This window comes from Colias eurytheme, chromosome 6, assembly GCF_061535395.1.
Source record: "Colias eurytheme isolate Ceu_HAF_F1 chromosome 6, ilColEury1 Martin Lab GWU primary, whole genome shotgun sequence".
Classification (NCBI taxonomy): Eukaryota; Metazoa; Arthropoda; class Insecta; order Lepidoptera; family Pieridae; genus Colias; species Colias eurytheme.
In genome coordinates, this window is record NC_142985.1 from 5,970,031 (window position 1) to 5,984,036 (window position 14,006).

Here is a 14,006-nt window from a genome sequence, read left to right on the forward strand (position 1 = left end):
GCCGCCAGAAACAATAAAATGCCATGTAAGTGTCCTTTTATTTTAAATGAGACCATATTCTAACTTAAATATAATATTTATTTAAAAATTCAAGTTAAAATATTTTTAACGTTTACTTAATTTAAAAAATTTGCCTTTTATAAGAATCGAATAATTTCTGCAAAGCTATGTTTTGACTTCAGTGCCTATGCAGTGTTTCCAACTTTTTGTAATATCCTAATAATGGGGAGATTTAAATTTTACAAGCTAGCGACGTATTAAAAGATACTCATTATTTACAGTGAGTTGAATGTATCTTTTAAGTAAGAAAGTTAAGTATTTAATTTAATATAATGAAGAAAACTTTACTTATGGATATCATTAAAGTGCAAATATAATAATATATGTACTAGAAATATATTGTACTTGATATTGCTAATATCATACAATCTATGCAAGTAGAAATTTATAGACCGTAAAATATAATAATATTTGAATGACTCCAAGTTTTAATTACAGTAGTAAAGGAATTTTTAAAGCAGGAACTGGCAACATAGCTACCAGGCTACGATTTAAGCCGAATGTTTTTCTATTGGATCCGAGAATATCCGAACGTATGATTAGGTCACGTGGTACTTTTGGAGTCTTCGTGGCGTAGCTTGTTCAGCTGCTCGTCGAAGCGGCTGTCGGACGGTCGCCTCTTCGCGATTCTGCGTACAATGTAGCAGCCATTTTTGTTCTTAGTACATAATAGCGTGCGCATATTTAATGTATTTAGGAGAATATCTAGAAAATTTTTCACGATGACTATAATAGTCTTTTTAATAGATACATCTGCATCTATGAATCAAAGAGCTTATTTGGGCGGACGCCCAACGTTGCTCGATGTAGCCAAGGGCGCTGTGGAAACATTCGTAAAGGTACGTGCAGTGTCATCGACATCAACCGCCTCATTTTTGTGATCGATTTGTTTAAAGCTAGTTTGTGTTTGCTATTAAAATGCTATTATGTTGTAGGTACGTCAGCGATCTCCTGAAAGCAGAGGCGATAGGTATATGCTTCTAACTTTCGAAGAGCCACCCGCGAACATCAAGGTTAGTGTATCAGAGTGAACACGTTTTGGTGATATTACTTTAATTTTTGAATGCATTTATAATTTTAGCCGGCTCTATAAAATCCATTCGTAAAGCACTGCAATCTGGGGTACAATACATTAACATTCTTTGATAGTGAATTAACTAAAATACAGCACGACGTAAACAGGACGAGCGGCTGCCGTTGCTGTCTTCGCGATATCGCTCGCGACTGCGCTCTCCTCGTTCGCTCATTGGTCGAGTCACCATTTATTAACGAAAAATGGCGAATTGGGGGGAAATATGAAATCATGATTCTGTTTGGGCATTGTGGAATGTTGTGTGGTTTCGTTACTTGTGATAACAAAATAGATATCGTATATTTACATTTTGACGTGAATATATAAATATTCAATTCGTACTAGTTTTTAAATAATCTTATTGGTATTACAGGCCGGTTGGAAAGAAAATTTAGCAACATTTATTAATGAACTGAAGAATTTGCAATGCCTGGGACTTACTACAATGGGTGCTGCATTAAAGCATGCATTCGATGTTTTAAATATAAATCGTATGCAAACAGGAATAGACACTTATGGACAGGGAAGATGCCCATTCTACTTGGAACCATCTGTGATTGTTGTTATAACTGATGGAGGAAAACTATCCAGCAATGCAGGCATTCAAGAGGAAGTAAGTGAATTATTTATTTTCAATGTTAGTTATGAAATGAAATAATATGTATTTGCAGGTATATAAAAGTATGAGAAATGATTATCATTAGGTACGAATTAATTTATGAATTTGAAATGTTTTTATTTATTTTTAAACATATAATATAAAGATAGATAGCTTGAAAATTGTTTTATTTTAAATAAAAATAATATTTAAATAAAAAAAATAACTTAATTATAATGTTTGTAATATGTAAGAGCAATAAAATTATGTTAATTTGTATGTTGCAATGATGAACAAATTTTAAATGAATCCTTTATCTATTCAGTTTAACCTGCCGATGAACTGCCCTATACCTGGTTCGGAGCTTACCCGAGAACCATTCAGGTGGGACCAAAGATTGTTTTCATTGGTTCTGAGGCTTGCTGGTACTCCCGCTGTGGAGAGAGATTCTGGACTTGTACCATCTGACTCCTCGCCCATAGATGCTATGTGTGAAGTTACTGGCGGTAAGTTTTAAATAATTTTAAGCTATTGCATAGCTTCTATCGCGGGCCTTGAGCACGGGGACCGAATCGAGAAATTCCGTAACGAAAAACCTCACGCTCCCCACTCCGACGGGCGCGGAGGTGTGGCTTGAAGGCATAGTATGCAATAGCTTTACCGTGGCAGTCCCCGAGTGCCACACGTCTTTTTTATATTTGTTTTACATAAGTTAATGCTTAATTTACTGAGAAACGTTAATAATAGAGAGATAATTTATTTTTGAATGTTTTTGGTTAAAACCTGGATTATTGAGAATTCAAGAAAATTGTTTCTGTGGGGTGAAAGACTTATTCCTTTCAGCCTATGCTATCGTAATAAAAATAAACCTAATTAGTGAACCTAAGTATAGGAATAACTTTTGTATCCCAAGTCAATATTGAAAATAACTGACGGAATGGAAGAAATATTTCCTGCAAATATAAATTCAGTGCCACAAACAAAATAGCAATATTTTTTATAATAACTGTTAGGTTATATATTTATGTAGCTAATTAATTATTTTATTTCATAAAATAAATAGACATGTAAATATTAAAATATATTATTATTGTACTTTTTCTCCAGCATGTTTAATGTCACGTAAATTCTTACATTATGGTCATGTTAAGGTACAATAAAATAAATAAAACCGGCCAAGTGCGAGTCGGGCTCGCGCACAAAGGGTTCCGTAGCAGCAAATATAATAAATTACAGTTAAATCAACCTATCTCAAAAACTATAAGAGATACTTTGATCAAACCAAAAATCGTTGAAAGAGTTAATTAGCATGCATCACCTCTATTTTTTTTAGAATTTTATACCCCGTAGTTATAAAAATAGAGGGGGGGGGACATACTTTTTACGACTTTGAGAGCTGATATCTCAAAAACCGTTCACTTTAAGAAAAATGTTTTTTAGAAAACTTTATATCATTTTAAAAGACCTTTCCATTGATACCCCACACGGGTATGTACATCGAAAAAAAAAATTTCATCCCTCAGTTACATGTATGGGGGGCCCCACCCCCAATTCTTTTTTTTACTATTTAGTGTCATATTTTTGTAGCGGTTCATACAACACATATTCCCATCAAATTTCATCACTGTAGTACTTATAGTTTCCGAGTAAATCGGCTGTGACAGACGGACAGACGGACAGACGGACAGACGGACATGACGAAACTATAAGGGTTCCGTTTTTGCCATTTTGGCTACGGAACCCTAAAAAACGCAATATTAATGTGCATTTTAAAAGTTAGTTTGATACTGCAAGTATGATGGTGTCATATTATGACCTTCAATTTAGTATTATTCTCGGGAAGATGATGTTGGCACGCATAAAACCACATTCCAGTAAAAATGCCCATATCTTAATTCAATTTGTGCACAGAATTATCCTGATTTATAGAATTAGTTGTTCATTTTACTTTGAGTTTTTTTTCATACTTTTACATGCACAAAGTTAATAGTAAGCTAGGTTTATCAAGCCCTTTAGAAACCTGTGTAACAAGTTTTTTTGAATAGAATGCATTTATTGTTGAGGTATTTGTAGAGGTTTAAATTAGTTGCATATACTTACGCTGACCTTGATTGTTATCTTATATATAAAATTCTCGTGTCACAATGTTAGTCTGCATACTCCTCCGAAACGGGTGGACCGATTCTCATGAAATTTTCTGTGCATATCGGGTAAGTCTGAGAATCGGCCAACATCTATTTTTCATATTATGTACCACGGGCGAAGCCGGGGCGGGCCGCTAGTCTTTTATATTCCTTTATAAGGTTTGAAGGGTACTCACTCTCTAAATAAAGACGTTGTAAACCAAATGAAAAAAAAAACTTATTTATTTTTGAATGTTACTTACAGTTTTCTATAATCTATACAGTTTTCTATTCTATAATTTTTTGGGAAAATTATTTATGTGTTATTTACACCTTAAATCAAATCTAGTATGCATCTAGCAACAATATTAATCCAATAAATCATTAATTATCTACTGTGTATTTTACATATTTCTATCAATTTCAGGACGTTCGTACTGCATCACGTCGCATCGTATGTTGATGCAATGTATCGACAGTTTGGTACAAAAGGTGCAGAGCGGCGTAGTGATTAACTTTGAGAAAATCGGTCCGGATCCACCGCCCATAGATGGAGGCACGAATAGAGACGGTGAAACTGACGAAACACATCCGGATGATAAGGAAATGGAGACTGATAGCGAAAGAAATGGGGTAAATGCATATTTCCTTAAGCCATTAGTAATATAGGACATAAATACGAAGAAACAAACAGTTGTAGGATTTATTTATATGTAACTAGGTTTCCGGCCGCAGCTTCGTCCACTGTGTCTAAACCTAATAAATTATACATATAAACCTTCTTCTTCAATCACTCTATCTATTAAAAGAAACCATAATGAAATCCATTGCATAGTTTTAAAGATTTAATCATACATAGGGATAAAGGGACAGAGAAAGCAACTTTGTTTTATACTATGTAGTGATGCATCAAAGAGTCATGGACCTTTACAAAATAAAGGTTTAGATTCTAAAATGTATAGTCACTATAATAATAATCATAAAAGCATAATTATAGATCATATTAATATAAATATTAGTGCAGCGATAGTTCATAATCTAATGTTTATTAAATTAAATTTCATCAGATAAATGAGTCATTCATTACACTGTTGCTAAAAATAGCTATACACATAAGCTACTATGATCGCATTTGATTGAATTAAATAGTAAAAATTAATCCATACTAATATTATAAATGCGAAAGTAACTCTGTCTGTCTGTATGTTACTCAATCACGCCTTAACTACTGAACAAATTTGCACGAAATTTGGTATGGAGATATTTTGATACCCGAGAAAGGACATAGGATAGGTTTTATCCCGGAAATCCTACGGAAACGGGTTTTTCTTTGAAATCGCGGGCGAAGCCGCGGGCGGAAAGCTAGTAAAAATATATGTTTGAAATTCAATTACAGAGATGGAATGGCGGTCCATACCAAACAAATATGGGAATGAATCAAGCTGCCCCGCAAGCTTGGCATTCTTGTAGACGCCTCATATATGTACCAAGAACAGTCTCTCAGAAAGGTTTTGCTGTTGGTTTTTGGCCGATCCCTGAATCATTCCGACCAGATCCTAATGCGCCAACACTGGTAAGTAAAAGTTATTGTTCACATTTATAAAAATAAAATATCTGTTTTCTTAACATAAATTTTGTCGATCTTAATATTTTATTAATAAATGTTATAAATATTATTTGATGACTTAAACATTAAATGATTGGAAAATAAATAATACAAATTATGATAAATTATTTATGTATTTGTTGCATATATACTATCTTAGTGAATGAAGTGTAATATAAATAGTACGGAATTTACGTACGGAATACGAAGTATTAATTTTATTACGTTCTTTTCATTTTTGGCTTCAAAGTATTATAACATTCAAAAAAATAAAATACACACAAAAATAAGGGAATAATAGTTATGGTTACAACATTTAATTACAGCCTCCTCGCTCGGCGCATCCAGTAGTTAAATTCACGTGTTCTAGCCAAGAACCAATGGTGATAGATAACTTACCGTTTGATAAATATGAACTGGAACCAAGTCCACTCACGCAGTTCATTTTGGCTAGAAAACAACCCACTATATGCTGGCAGGTAAGAGCGTACATATATTTTTATAATTATCTAGTAGTAGTCCTTATTTTTAAGCACATTGTACCTAAGAACAATCAAAATTGGGATCATACAAAGATAATTGTTATTAAAATTTTCTTCTTGATATGATATGAGATAATGATTGTTACTTTTATGTTACCACATTATACATAGTACGCATTATAAATAACAATATTAGTCAAATATTATTTTGTTCTTTATTGAGTAATAATGGAATATGATGATGAAGGATATTGAGTTGCATAATTTGCGCTTAGTCTGTGTTTTTAAGTAAAAATAAAGTTGCTTACTTACATCATCTATCTAAATATATTTGATAATTAATTATAATTTAATATATATATTAATTTGTTATTTATATATTTAACAGGTGTTCGTAGGTAACACTGGTTGTAAGAACGCTGAAGTAAGCCATCCGTTTGGATACCTAAAGGCCTCAACGAATCTAACTTGTGTCAATTTGTTTGTCCTGCCGTACAACTATCCTGTACTTCTACCACTTCTCGATGATCTGTTCAAAGTGCACAGATGCAAACCAACGCCTGAATGGAAAATGGCTTTCCAACAGTATTTGGATAGAATGCCTTCTTATTATGTTACGGTAAGGTGATATTTTTAAGGAATTTTTATGATTTGACAGAACAAAATTATTTAAATGAAAGAAAAATACGATTTATAATAGAATCACTGTTTTTTAATTTCATTTGAAGCATCACAATGTCATCAAAAGTCGGTTATAATTAACCATATATGAATGAATTTATTTTTGTTTACAGCCACTTCGTCGAGCTTTAACGAAAATGGGTGCCTCCGCGCCTCTAGTTCAGAGCTTAATCCCTGAAACTCAAGATAACTGTTTTAGTTTTTCTGTACTGAATTATTTAAAAAGACTGAAGAATCAAGCTAAGATAGAATTTGAGAAATTGTGCGCCGATGTAATTAATAAGGCTTCGACTAATAATAATCAAAAGGTAATTTTCTATTATATTAATAAATAATTAATTGTATTATTTCATATTCAAAGATAATAATAAATATTTATTACACTACAATATCTATCAAGCATTTCTCATAAATGTTTAGTATTGAATTACATAACTTCCCACTTGTAAGGAACTGTGCGAGGAAACCATACTTGTAAAAACTTAAATACGGATTTTTCTTAAACAAAGATTATGACGCGTTTTACGTCACTCCTTTGCGTCACGATTCATATAATATGACGTATGGAATTAAAAATATGGTTTTCTTTGACGATAACTAAGATATCTCATTATGAGTTTCATAAGTAGATATGTAATGAATGAAATTAAGATGTTTTGGATGTGATTTCAGAAAATGAAGCTAAAACAATTTTGTTAAATATATGAAATCAAATTTAACTCTTATCTTGCTTACTGTTTTCAGATAGCAGAAAGTGTTCGTGTTGTGCCTCGTTCGCCACTTAAGAAAGATCTAACAACCCATCCGTGTCTACAAGACAAATTTACTGCGTTGCGTGATCAACTCAATGAGTTTGGGGGCTTCGTCGTGGGTTTATCTCGTGGGCGACATAAGGCTCAAGCACACACTTATAGGAATCCATTTGATATACAACGGAGAGATCTGCTGGACCAGGTGAATATATTCTTTTGGATTATGTGTGATAATTTGTAGTGAAAAGTCTAATAGGGGCAGGTTTTCCAAATATATAAAAAACTTCGACGACGCGGTTGGCGCAGTGGTAAAGTAGCCTACTGAGCCGATGGTCCCGGGTTCGATCCCCGGTCAGGGCAAATATTTGTGTGATGAACTCAATTATTTGTTCTTGGGTCTGGGTGTTATTATCTATATATGTATTTATTAAATATTATATTTATCGTCGCCTAGTATCCACAACACAAGCCTTAATTGAGCTTACTATGGGACTAGGTCGATTTGTGTAATAATGTCCTATAATATTTATTTATTTACTTAAGTAGTTTTTACAGTTGTATGTTCATTTGTACTTTTAACGTAATAACGTTTTTAAAATCGTTTTAGTCGGGTGACATGTTCAGAAACTTGTGTCACACCAAAACCTTACGAGCGCGATCACAGGTATAACGAGAGAGAGACGGACCGATCTCCCGTCTCATCTCGAGCGCTGCCACTGCATTATGTTATCACGTAAACATCTCGATCGTAAACCTACTTTACAAACAACCAATTTTTTTATGTGTAAAGAGTTGTTTCTATTTTATATTAAGATGAATAATATGAGTATGCAGCATTGAATTGCCTAAAAGTGTATTTTTCTTTCCTATTTATTCCAGGTGGTACGAATGCGTGCAAACTTCCTCCAACCATCGCTAGCTCATACTCGCCTCGTGGACGAGGACAGTGTGCACTCAATGCCGGTGGCTCAGATGGGCAACTACCAGGAGTATCTCAAGCGAATGACGCCGCAGTTGAGGGAGATCGAATCGCAGCCCGTGCGGCAGCATATGTTTGGCAATCCTTTCAAGATAGATAAGGTAGAACTCAACATATTTATATTATATCTTGTGTTATGGAAATGCTTATAGAAAAGTTGTGTATGTTGAATTGAAATGGATTTTTTTAAATCCTTAATTTAAAAAAAGATATATTATTAATGTAATAATTTATCTTATTCCAAAGGAATTTTTCAAATCGGACCAGTAGTTTAGATTAGCGCGTTCAAACAAACAAATTCTTCAGCTTTATAATATTAGTATAGATAACAGCAAGGGTAGTAAATAAATTTTAGTATGATGAATGAATGAATGAATGACTAAATTTTAGTATGATTTGGTTGAATTATTACATTAATCGATTTTAAATATTATTAATTATTATACGTTGTGTCTAACATAATTAATAAAAATTCCAGCGGATGATGGTAGACGAAGCGGACATTGATCCAATGGGCACCGTGCGGAGCAGCGGCGGGAGCGGAGTGGGCAAGCGCGGCGCCGAGAGCCCGCGCGCCGCTCCGCCCAAACGCAAAGCGGGGCCACTACCACCGCACATTGTAGCGCGTCGCCCCTCGTCACCTGTTATATCCCCGCCGATGTCGCCGGCCCTGCCACCCGTGCCCATGTCGCCGATGTCGCCGATGTCGTCGATGTCGCCGGTGTCGCCCGCGTCGCCCGCTGCGGCGCCGCTGTCGCCCGTGTCGAGGCGGCCAGCTTCGCCCCTCGCGCCCGTGCCCTCGGACTTGCCGTCTGGGAGACCGCCTGAGGTAACTTTATTACAATAGACTTTCTGGCTTAAAAATATATTATTTCTTTAACAAACGAAAAATTCATAAACAAATTTTTATTTTGAAGTTCACACAGATTGACAAATTGTTTATATTTCTGTGATAGTGTCTATCTAAATTACCTAAATGATGAAATATTTTCCACTAACCACTATTCGACAATAAAAATTTCAATTAGTTTTCTAATAACTTTCAATTTATTGTTGATATGGATTAAAATAGATTTTCTTGTGTTTCAAAGGCCTTTTGTATCTGTAACAGAATTATATATAAATTTAACAAAATAAACATTATATTTAAATAAGACGTAATAAAGTAGTAAAATTAATGATATAATTATGTTTTCAGGAGCCACCTAACGTGGAGTCTGGTGGAACACCACAGCCAGCCGGGCCAGCCGCACCAGCCAATCTGCCGCCTGTCATCAAACCTTTCCTCAATGGAGGTGATTATTCTTGTTCCTTTTGCTTTATGTACTTTTTATTAGAATGCTGTAATTGTAAATACAGAATTTAGTAATGTTGTGAAATACGACGCTTGGCCATATTTAATCATATTTAATGCGACAATCAAGTCTATAAAATAATTATATATCCCAGTAGATACGTATAACACTTCATGGAAATTATTTAATTTATTAGACAGATAATTGTGTATTAATTTACCAATCACGCAACATTCCAGACGCATACACAACAATGGGCAGCAAGATGGCGCGGTCGCCGTCCCCACCGGTACCGGTACCGGTGCACGAGCCGGTACCGGTGCCGGTGTCGTTGCCACCGCCCCCGGACACGCAGGAGCTGCAGATCAATGCTATCCTGCAGGGCGTCGCCGCGGAGAATAGCAACAACTCGCGGAAGAAGAAACGGCGGAAGGTGATGATTAAATTAAAGAATAAAAATAGCCTAAATGCAAGCTCGTATTATAATTACGGTTTGTTACTGATAGAGTATAATAAACTGTCGAAAAAATAATGCGTTTAACAGTAAATGGTTGTGCAGTTCACAATTTTGTCCGTTTACGATATTGCGAGATAGATTCTAATGATATTTATAATCATTCAGTGCCATTGATATATCGAAATGCTTAGCGAACCATAATATGTTTTGAACGCGAATACTTAATATTATTATACTTAATATAAGCATTTTATATTTTAATCCTAAACCAAACCAAAAAAAAGGATCAAAATATTTTTTATGATTTTTGGTTCATAAGAATATAACTGTGATATTATTTTCCCCAAATTATACTATAATTTAAAATAAACATCCTAATAGGATGCCCATGTGTGCAGTGGGAACATATTATTCAGCAGAAAATAATAAAGATACAAAAATACCCTAATATATTTGACTAATTGAATTATCCCATTTGCTGATGAGCATGATAAAACTTAAAATAAAAAAAGACGTGTGGCACTCGGGGACTGCCGCGGTAAAGCTATTGCATGCTATGCCTTCAAGCCACACCTCCGTGCCCGTCAGAGTGGGCAGCGTGAGGTTTTTCGTTACTAAATTTCTGGATTCGGTCCCCGCGATAGAAGCTATGCAATAGCTTAATAACTAATAGCATTATTCCATATAAACAGGAAGAAAACGCATTGCTATCATCCGTCCTGCTCCCACCGCAGCCGTCGCGCAAGGAGCTCGCGGACATCAAGAAGCACAACCTCTCTGTTCGCTCGGAAGTGTATCGCGCTGTGCGTCGACCGGGCAGAGGTAATGGAATCCATACTAATATTATAAATGCGAAAGTAACTCTGTCTGTCTGTCTATTACTCAATCACGCCTAAACTACTGAACCAATTTGCATGAAATTTGGTATGGAGATATTTTGATACCCGAGAAAGGAGGCTACTTTTTATCCCGTGAAAATGACCCAATCCCGGAAATCCCACGGGGACGGGAACTATGCGGGTTTTTCTTTGACTGCGCGGGCGAAGCCGCGGGCGGAAACCTAGTTGAATAATATAATATAGCTATTAGGGCCCATTTTTCAATGCTTGGATAATTCTTCGAATAATGTATACAACTACCATTTTAAAAATGTATTCTAATTGCCCGTATTTGACAGTTTACGTGACATTTTAATATTATCGTGTAATACTTTATTGGACGGATAAGTTTTATCCAAGCATTGAAAAATCGGCCCTTAATCTAATTTATAACTAGCGGTTCCGGTTCAATATTGTATATTATTTAACACATCTTAGGTTTTTTTGCCTTTATTAAATCGATTTTTTGTTGCTATTTCTACATGGTAAAATTATTTGTATGCAGATCTATTACAAGTAAATTCTTTGAATATATTGCACGCCTCATAAGCGAAGCGTTGAGGTGGGTACTACTGTCACTTCGCGCAAAACATCTGATTTTTCAAACTTAAAATGTCTTTATGTATCATACATTGCACTTGTAAGATAATACATACACACACATATTAAGAAAAAACACTATTTTTAACGTTCATGATATTTTTGATGTCATTTTTGTTATTTAAACTAGTTAAAAAACAGTTTAAAAAAGTTCTGTCTTGGACGTCCGTGTGTCTGTATGTGCGGATCCTTTTTCTTGTTAACACGATAGCGACCGAAATACTTTACTAATCGAGTCTTTTTTTTTCTCTTACGCTTGAGTATGCTCAGGAATAGAACCCTTTCATTTTTCAGGGTCTGATTCGATGTGGTTTAATTGTTATTAAATAAACAAAAATAATAATTAATAAATATTTATTAAAAAAAAATTATGAGGCGTGCACTTTTGGATTTTCCAAATTATTTTGGAAGTACAATCACAATTACATTTTATGGTTTTATTCCCTCACCACTAATGTTCATAATAGGTTTATAATTCACATCTACTTTACCTATTTTCTATGACCTGGAACTTTAATGTAATCAATATTTTTATTTCAGATTTTACGAAGTTATTCGAGTATTTAAAACAATTGAAAGGCAGTGTAGAAATTAAAAAGGAAGTGATACGAGACGTTATAAGTGAATCGCTAAGATTTAAAAGGAAAGCGCTCGCGAAATTATTAGAAGACTTTCTGGTTGGTCTCGAGAGGAATGGAAGTAGTGCCTCAGTGAATATGAAGAGATTAACTAATAATTCTGTGTATAGTACGAATAATCATAGCTAGTGATGAAGTTCGAACGATTTCACCAAATTGAACAGTTTAATTGTGCTCAAATATGTATGAAATATCAATGAATGTGGTATTTTGTGTATTTTGCGAAACCGTATGTTTTACTTATTAACATAAATAAAATGTTTGAATTTGCATGTTTTGTCGTCATTTGACGGATTGACTCGCCTCTTTAGGGCTGTGATGTCTACGGTATGTTCACGGTGTTTGTTGTCTATGTTAAGGGAATCGTTGCGTATTTACCATTGAGATAATAGTACTACGTATGGAGAAGACACCACGACCAAAATCTGTGCGCCATTTTTTTGCCGTAACTAAGTTTTAAAAATTATTATTTAGTTAGGTACTTACCGATGAAAGTTATTCCTTTGCACTTTTCCGTATTATTTGTATTATTTGTGCATTATAACACACACGAAGGCATATTTGATGCGTTTCACTTTAAAACAAATAAAAAATTAGCGTGCAGTTACGCCATATGGCGTATGTTGAGCGGAACATAAGTGATGTAGGCGGTGTCGTCTCCATATGTGTATCTCAATGGTATTTACGAATATTGTGATCGAATGCTCCGCCTGCCTGATCTCGCCCTACATGTCGTCAGAATCACATATTTTACACTCAGACAGACGAAATAGGTCATTAGAAATCGCATTTATGGAAGTATTTAAGAATTGTGCCTTGCGGTACATTTTAATAAATGAATGGGCATTTGAGTCGAATCTAACGGTATTGGAGCTAGCGTCAATCTTTGGTATAAGAGTTGTTGAATATTGCATAAAACTTTGAAATGTTCATTGTTGCTAGTTTAAAATTTATAAAAGTTACCAAATGATCGTCGAGTGTGACTCGGCGTCGGTGTTAAAGTAGATGAATTTCGTTTTAGTCAACCGTGTTAGGAAAGAAGGGTCGAGTCTAATCCTTTTTAATCACACTGTACTGTTTTCTTGTGGCATTTAATTTATGACGTACCATTTCAAAGGTTCAGTGTTCTTAGCTTATCTTCGATTTCAATGAAAGGAACTGTTCAAAATTAAAACCCAAGTATTTTTGGATGATATGAATTCAATGGATTTTGGAGATTGTAAATATACTGTACATATTAGTTTGTAACAATATTACCAATGAAGAGTAGGATGCTGTTGTGCATCAGTAAATGCGGCCTTTAGTAGGACAAGACCTTTGCGAATCTGACTTTTGGTTAATTAGGTATTAATGAAATATTTTACATGCTTAAAGTATTGAAATAAAGTATCATTCCCAGTATTTGTTGAATGATCAGATTCGAAGACGGTCCTGTTACGCTAGCGGTCGTCTTGTCAATTGTAAAGTGTATATATCATTTTATAAAATAAATTATGATCCTTATTGGATTTTTTAACATGTCTTATTATTTCCCTTTTGCATGCCATTTATAAGTTGAATATAACAGCTACTGTTCTGAGGCATTTTTTACTGTTTAGTAGTTAATATAAGACATACCTTGAGTGTAAGATTTTGAAGTGTATAATTTTGTTTCATAAAAACGTTCTGAAATTCCACAGATTAGCGTAAAAAATTTAGTTCAATATTTAAAACGGCTAGTAATAGTAAACAGTAAAAGCGCTTTAGAATGAGGAACAGTGAGGATGTCTTAAACTGATCACAGAT

The 14,006-nt window shown here is 34.4% G+C and overlaps 1 protein-coding gene across 1 annotated transcript; it reads left to right on the forward strand.

Moving 5' to 3' along the window:
• The first annotated feature begins 633 nt into the window (after positions 1 to 633).
• On the forward strand, positions 634 to 13,737 carry IntS6 (integrator complex subunit 6). Its single transcript, XM_090102732.1, has 16 exons — positions 634 to 899; positions 996 to 1,073; positions 1,506 to 1,745; positions 2,056 to 2,236; positions 4,281 to 4,486; positions 5,250 to 5,426; positions 5,786 to 5,938; positions 6,330 to 6,560; positions 6,736 to 6,930; positions 7,367 to 7,576; positions 8,254 to 8,454; positions 8,832 to 9,182; positions 9,552 to 9,648; positions 9,888 to 10,081; positions 10,798 to 10,927; positions 12,124 to 13,737. The coding sequence occupies exons 1-16, from the start codon at positions 783 to 785 to the stop codon at positions 12,348 to 12,350; spliced, it is 2,988 nt and encodes a 995-aa protein (XP_089958858.1). The 5' UTR covers positions 634 to 782; the 3' UTR covers positions 12,351 to 13,737.
• Positions 13,738 to 14,006: the final 269 nt, after the last annotated feature.

Bases quoted from the DNA above. Each gene is read 5' to 3' on its own strand.
- IntS6 (XM_090102732.1), top strand. From the start codon at position 783: ATGACTATAATAGTCTTTTTAATAGATACATCTGCATCTATGAATCAA. The intron at 900-995 runs GTACGTGCAGTG...ATTATGTTGTAG, and splicing joins CTGTGGAAACATTCGTAAAG to GTACGTCAGCGATCTCCTGA. The intron at 10,928-12,123 runs GTAATGGAATCC...TTTTTATTTCAG, and splicing joins TGTGCGTCGACCGGGCAGAG to ATTTTACGAAGTTATTCGAG.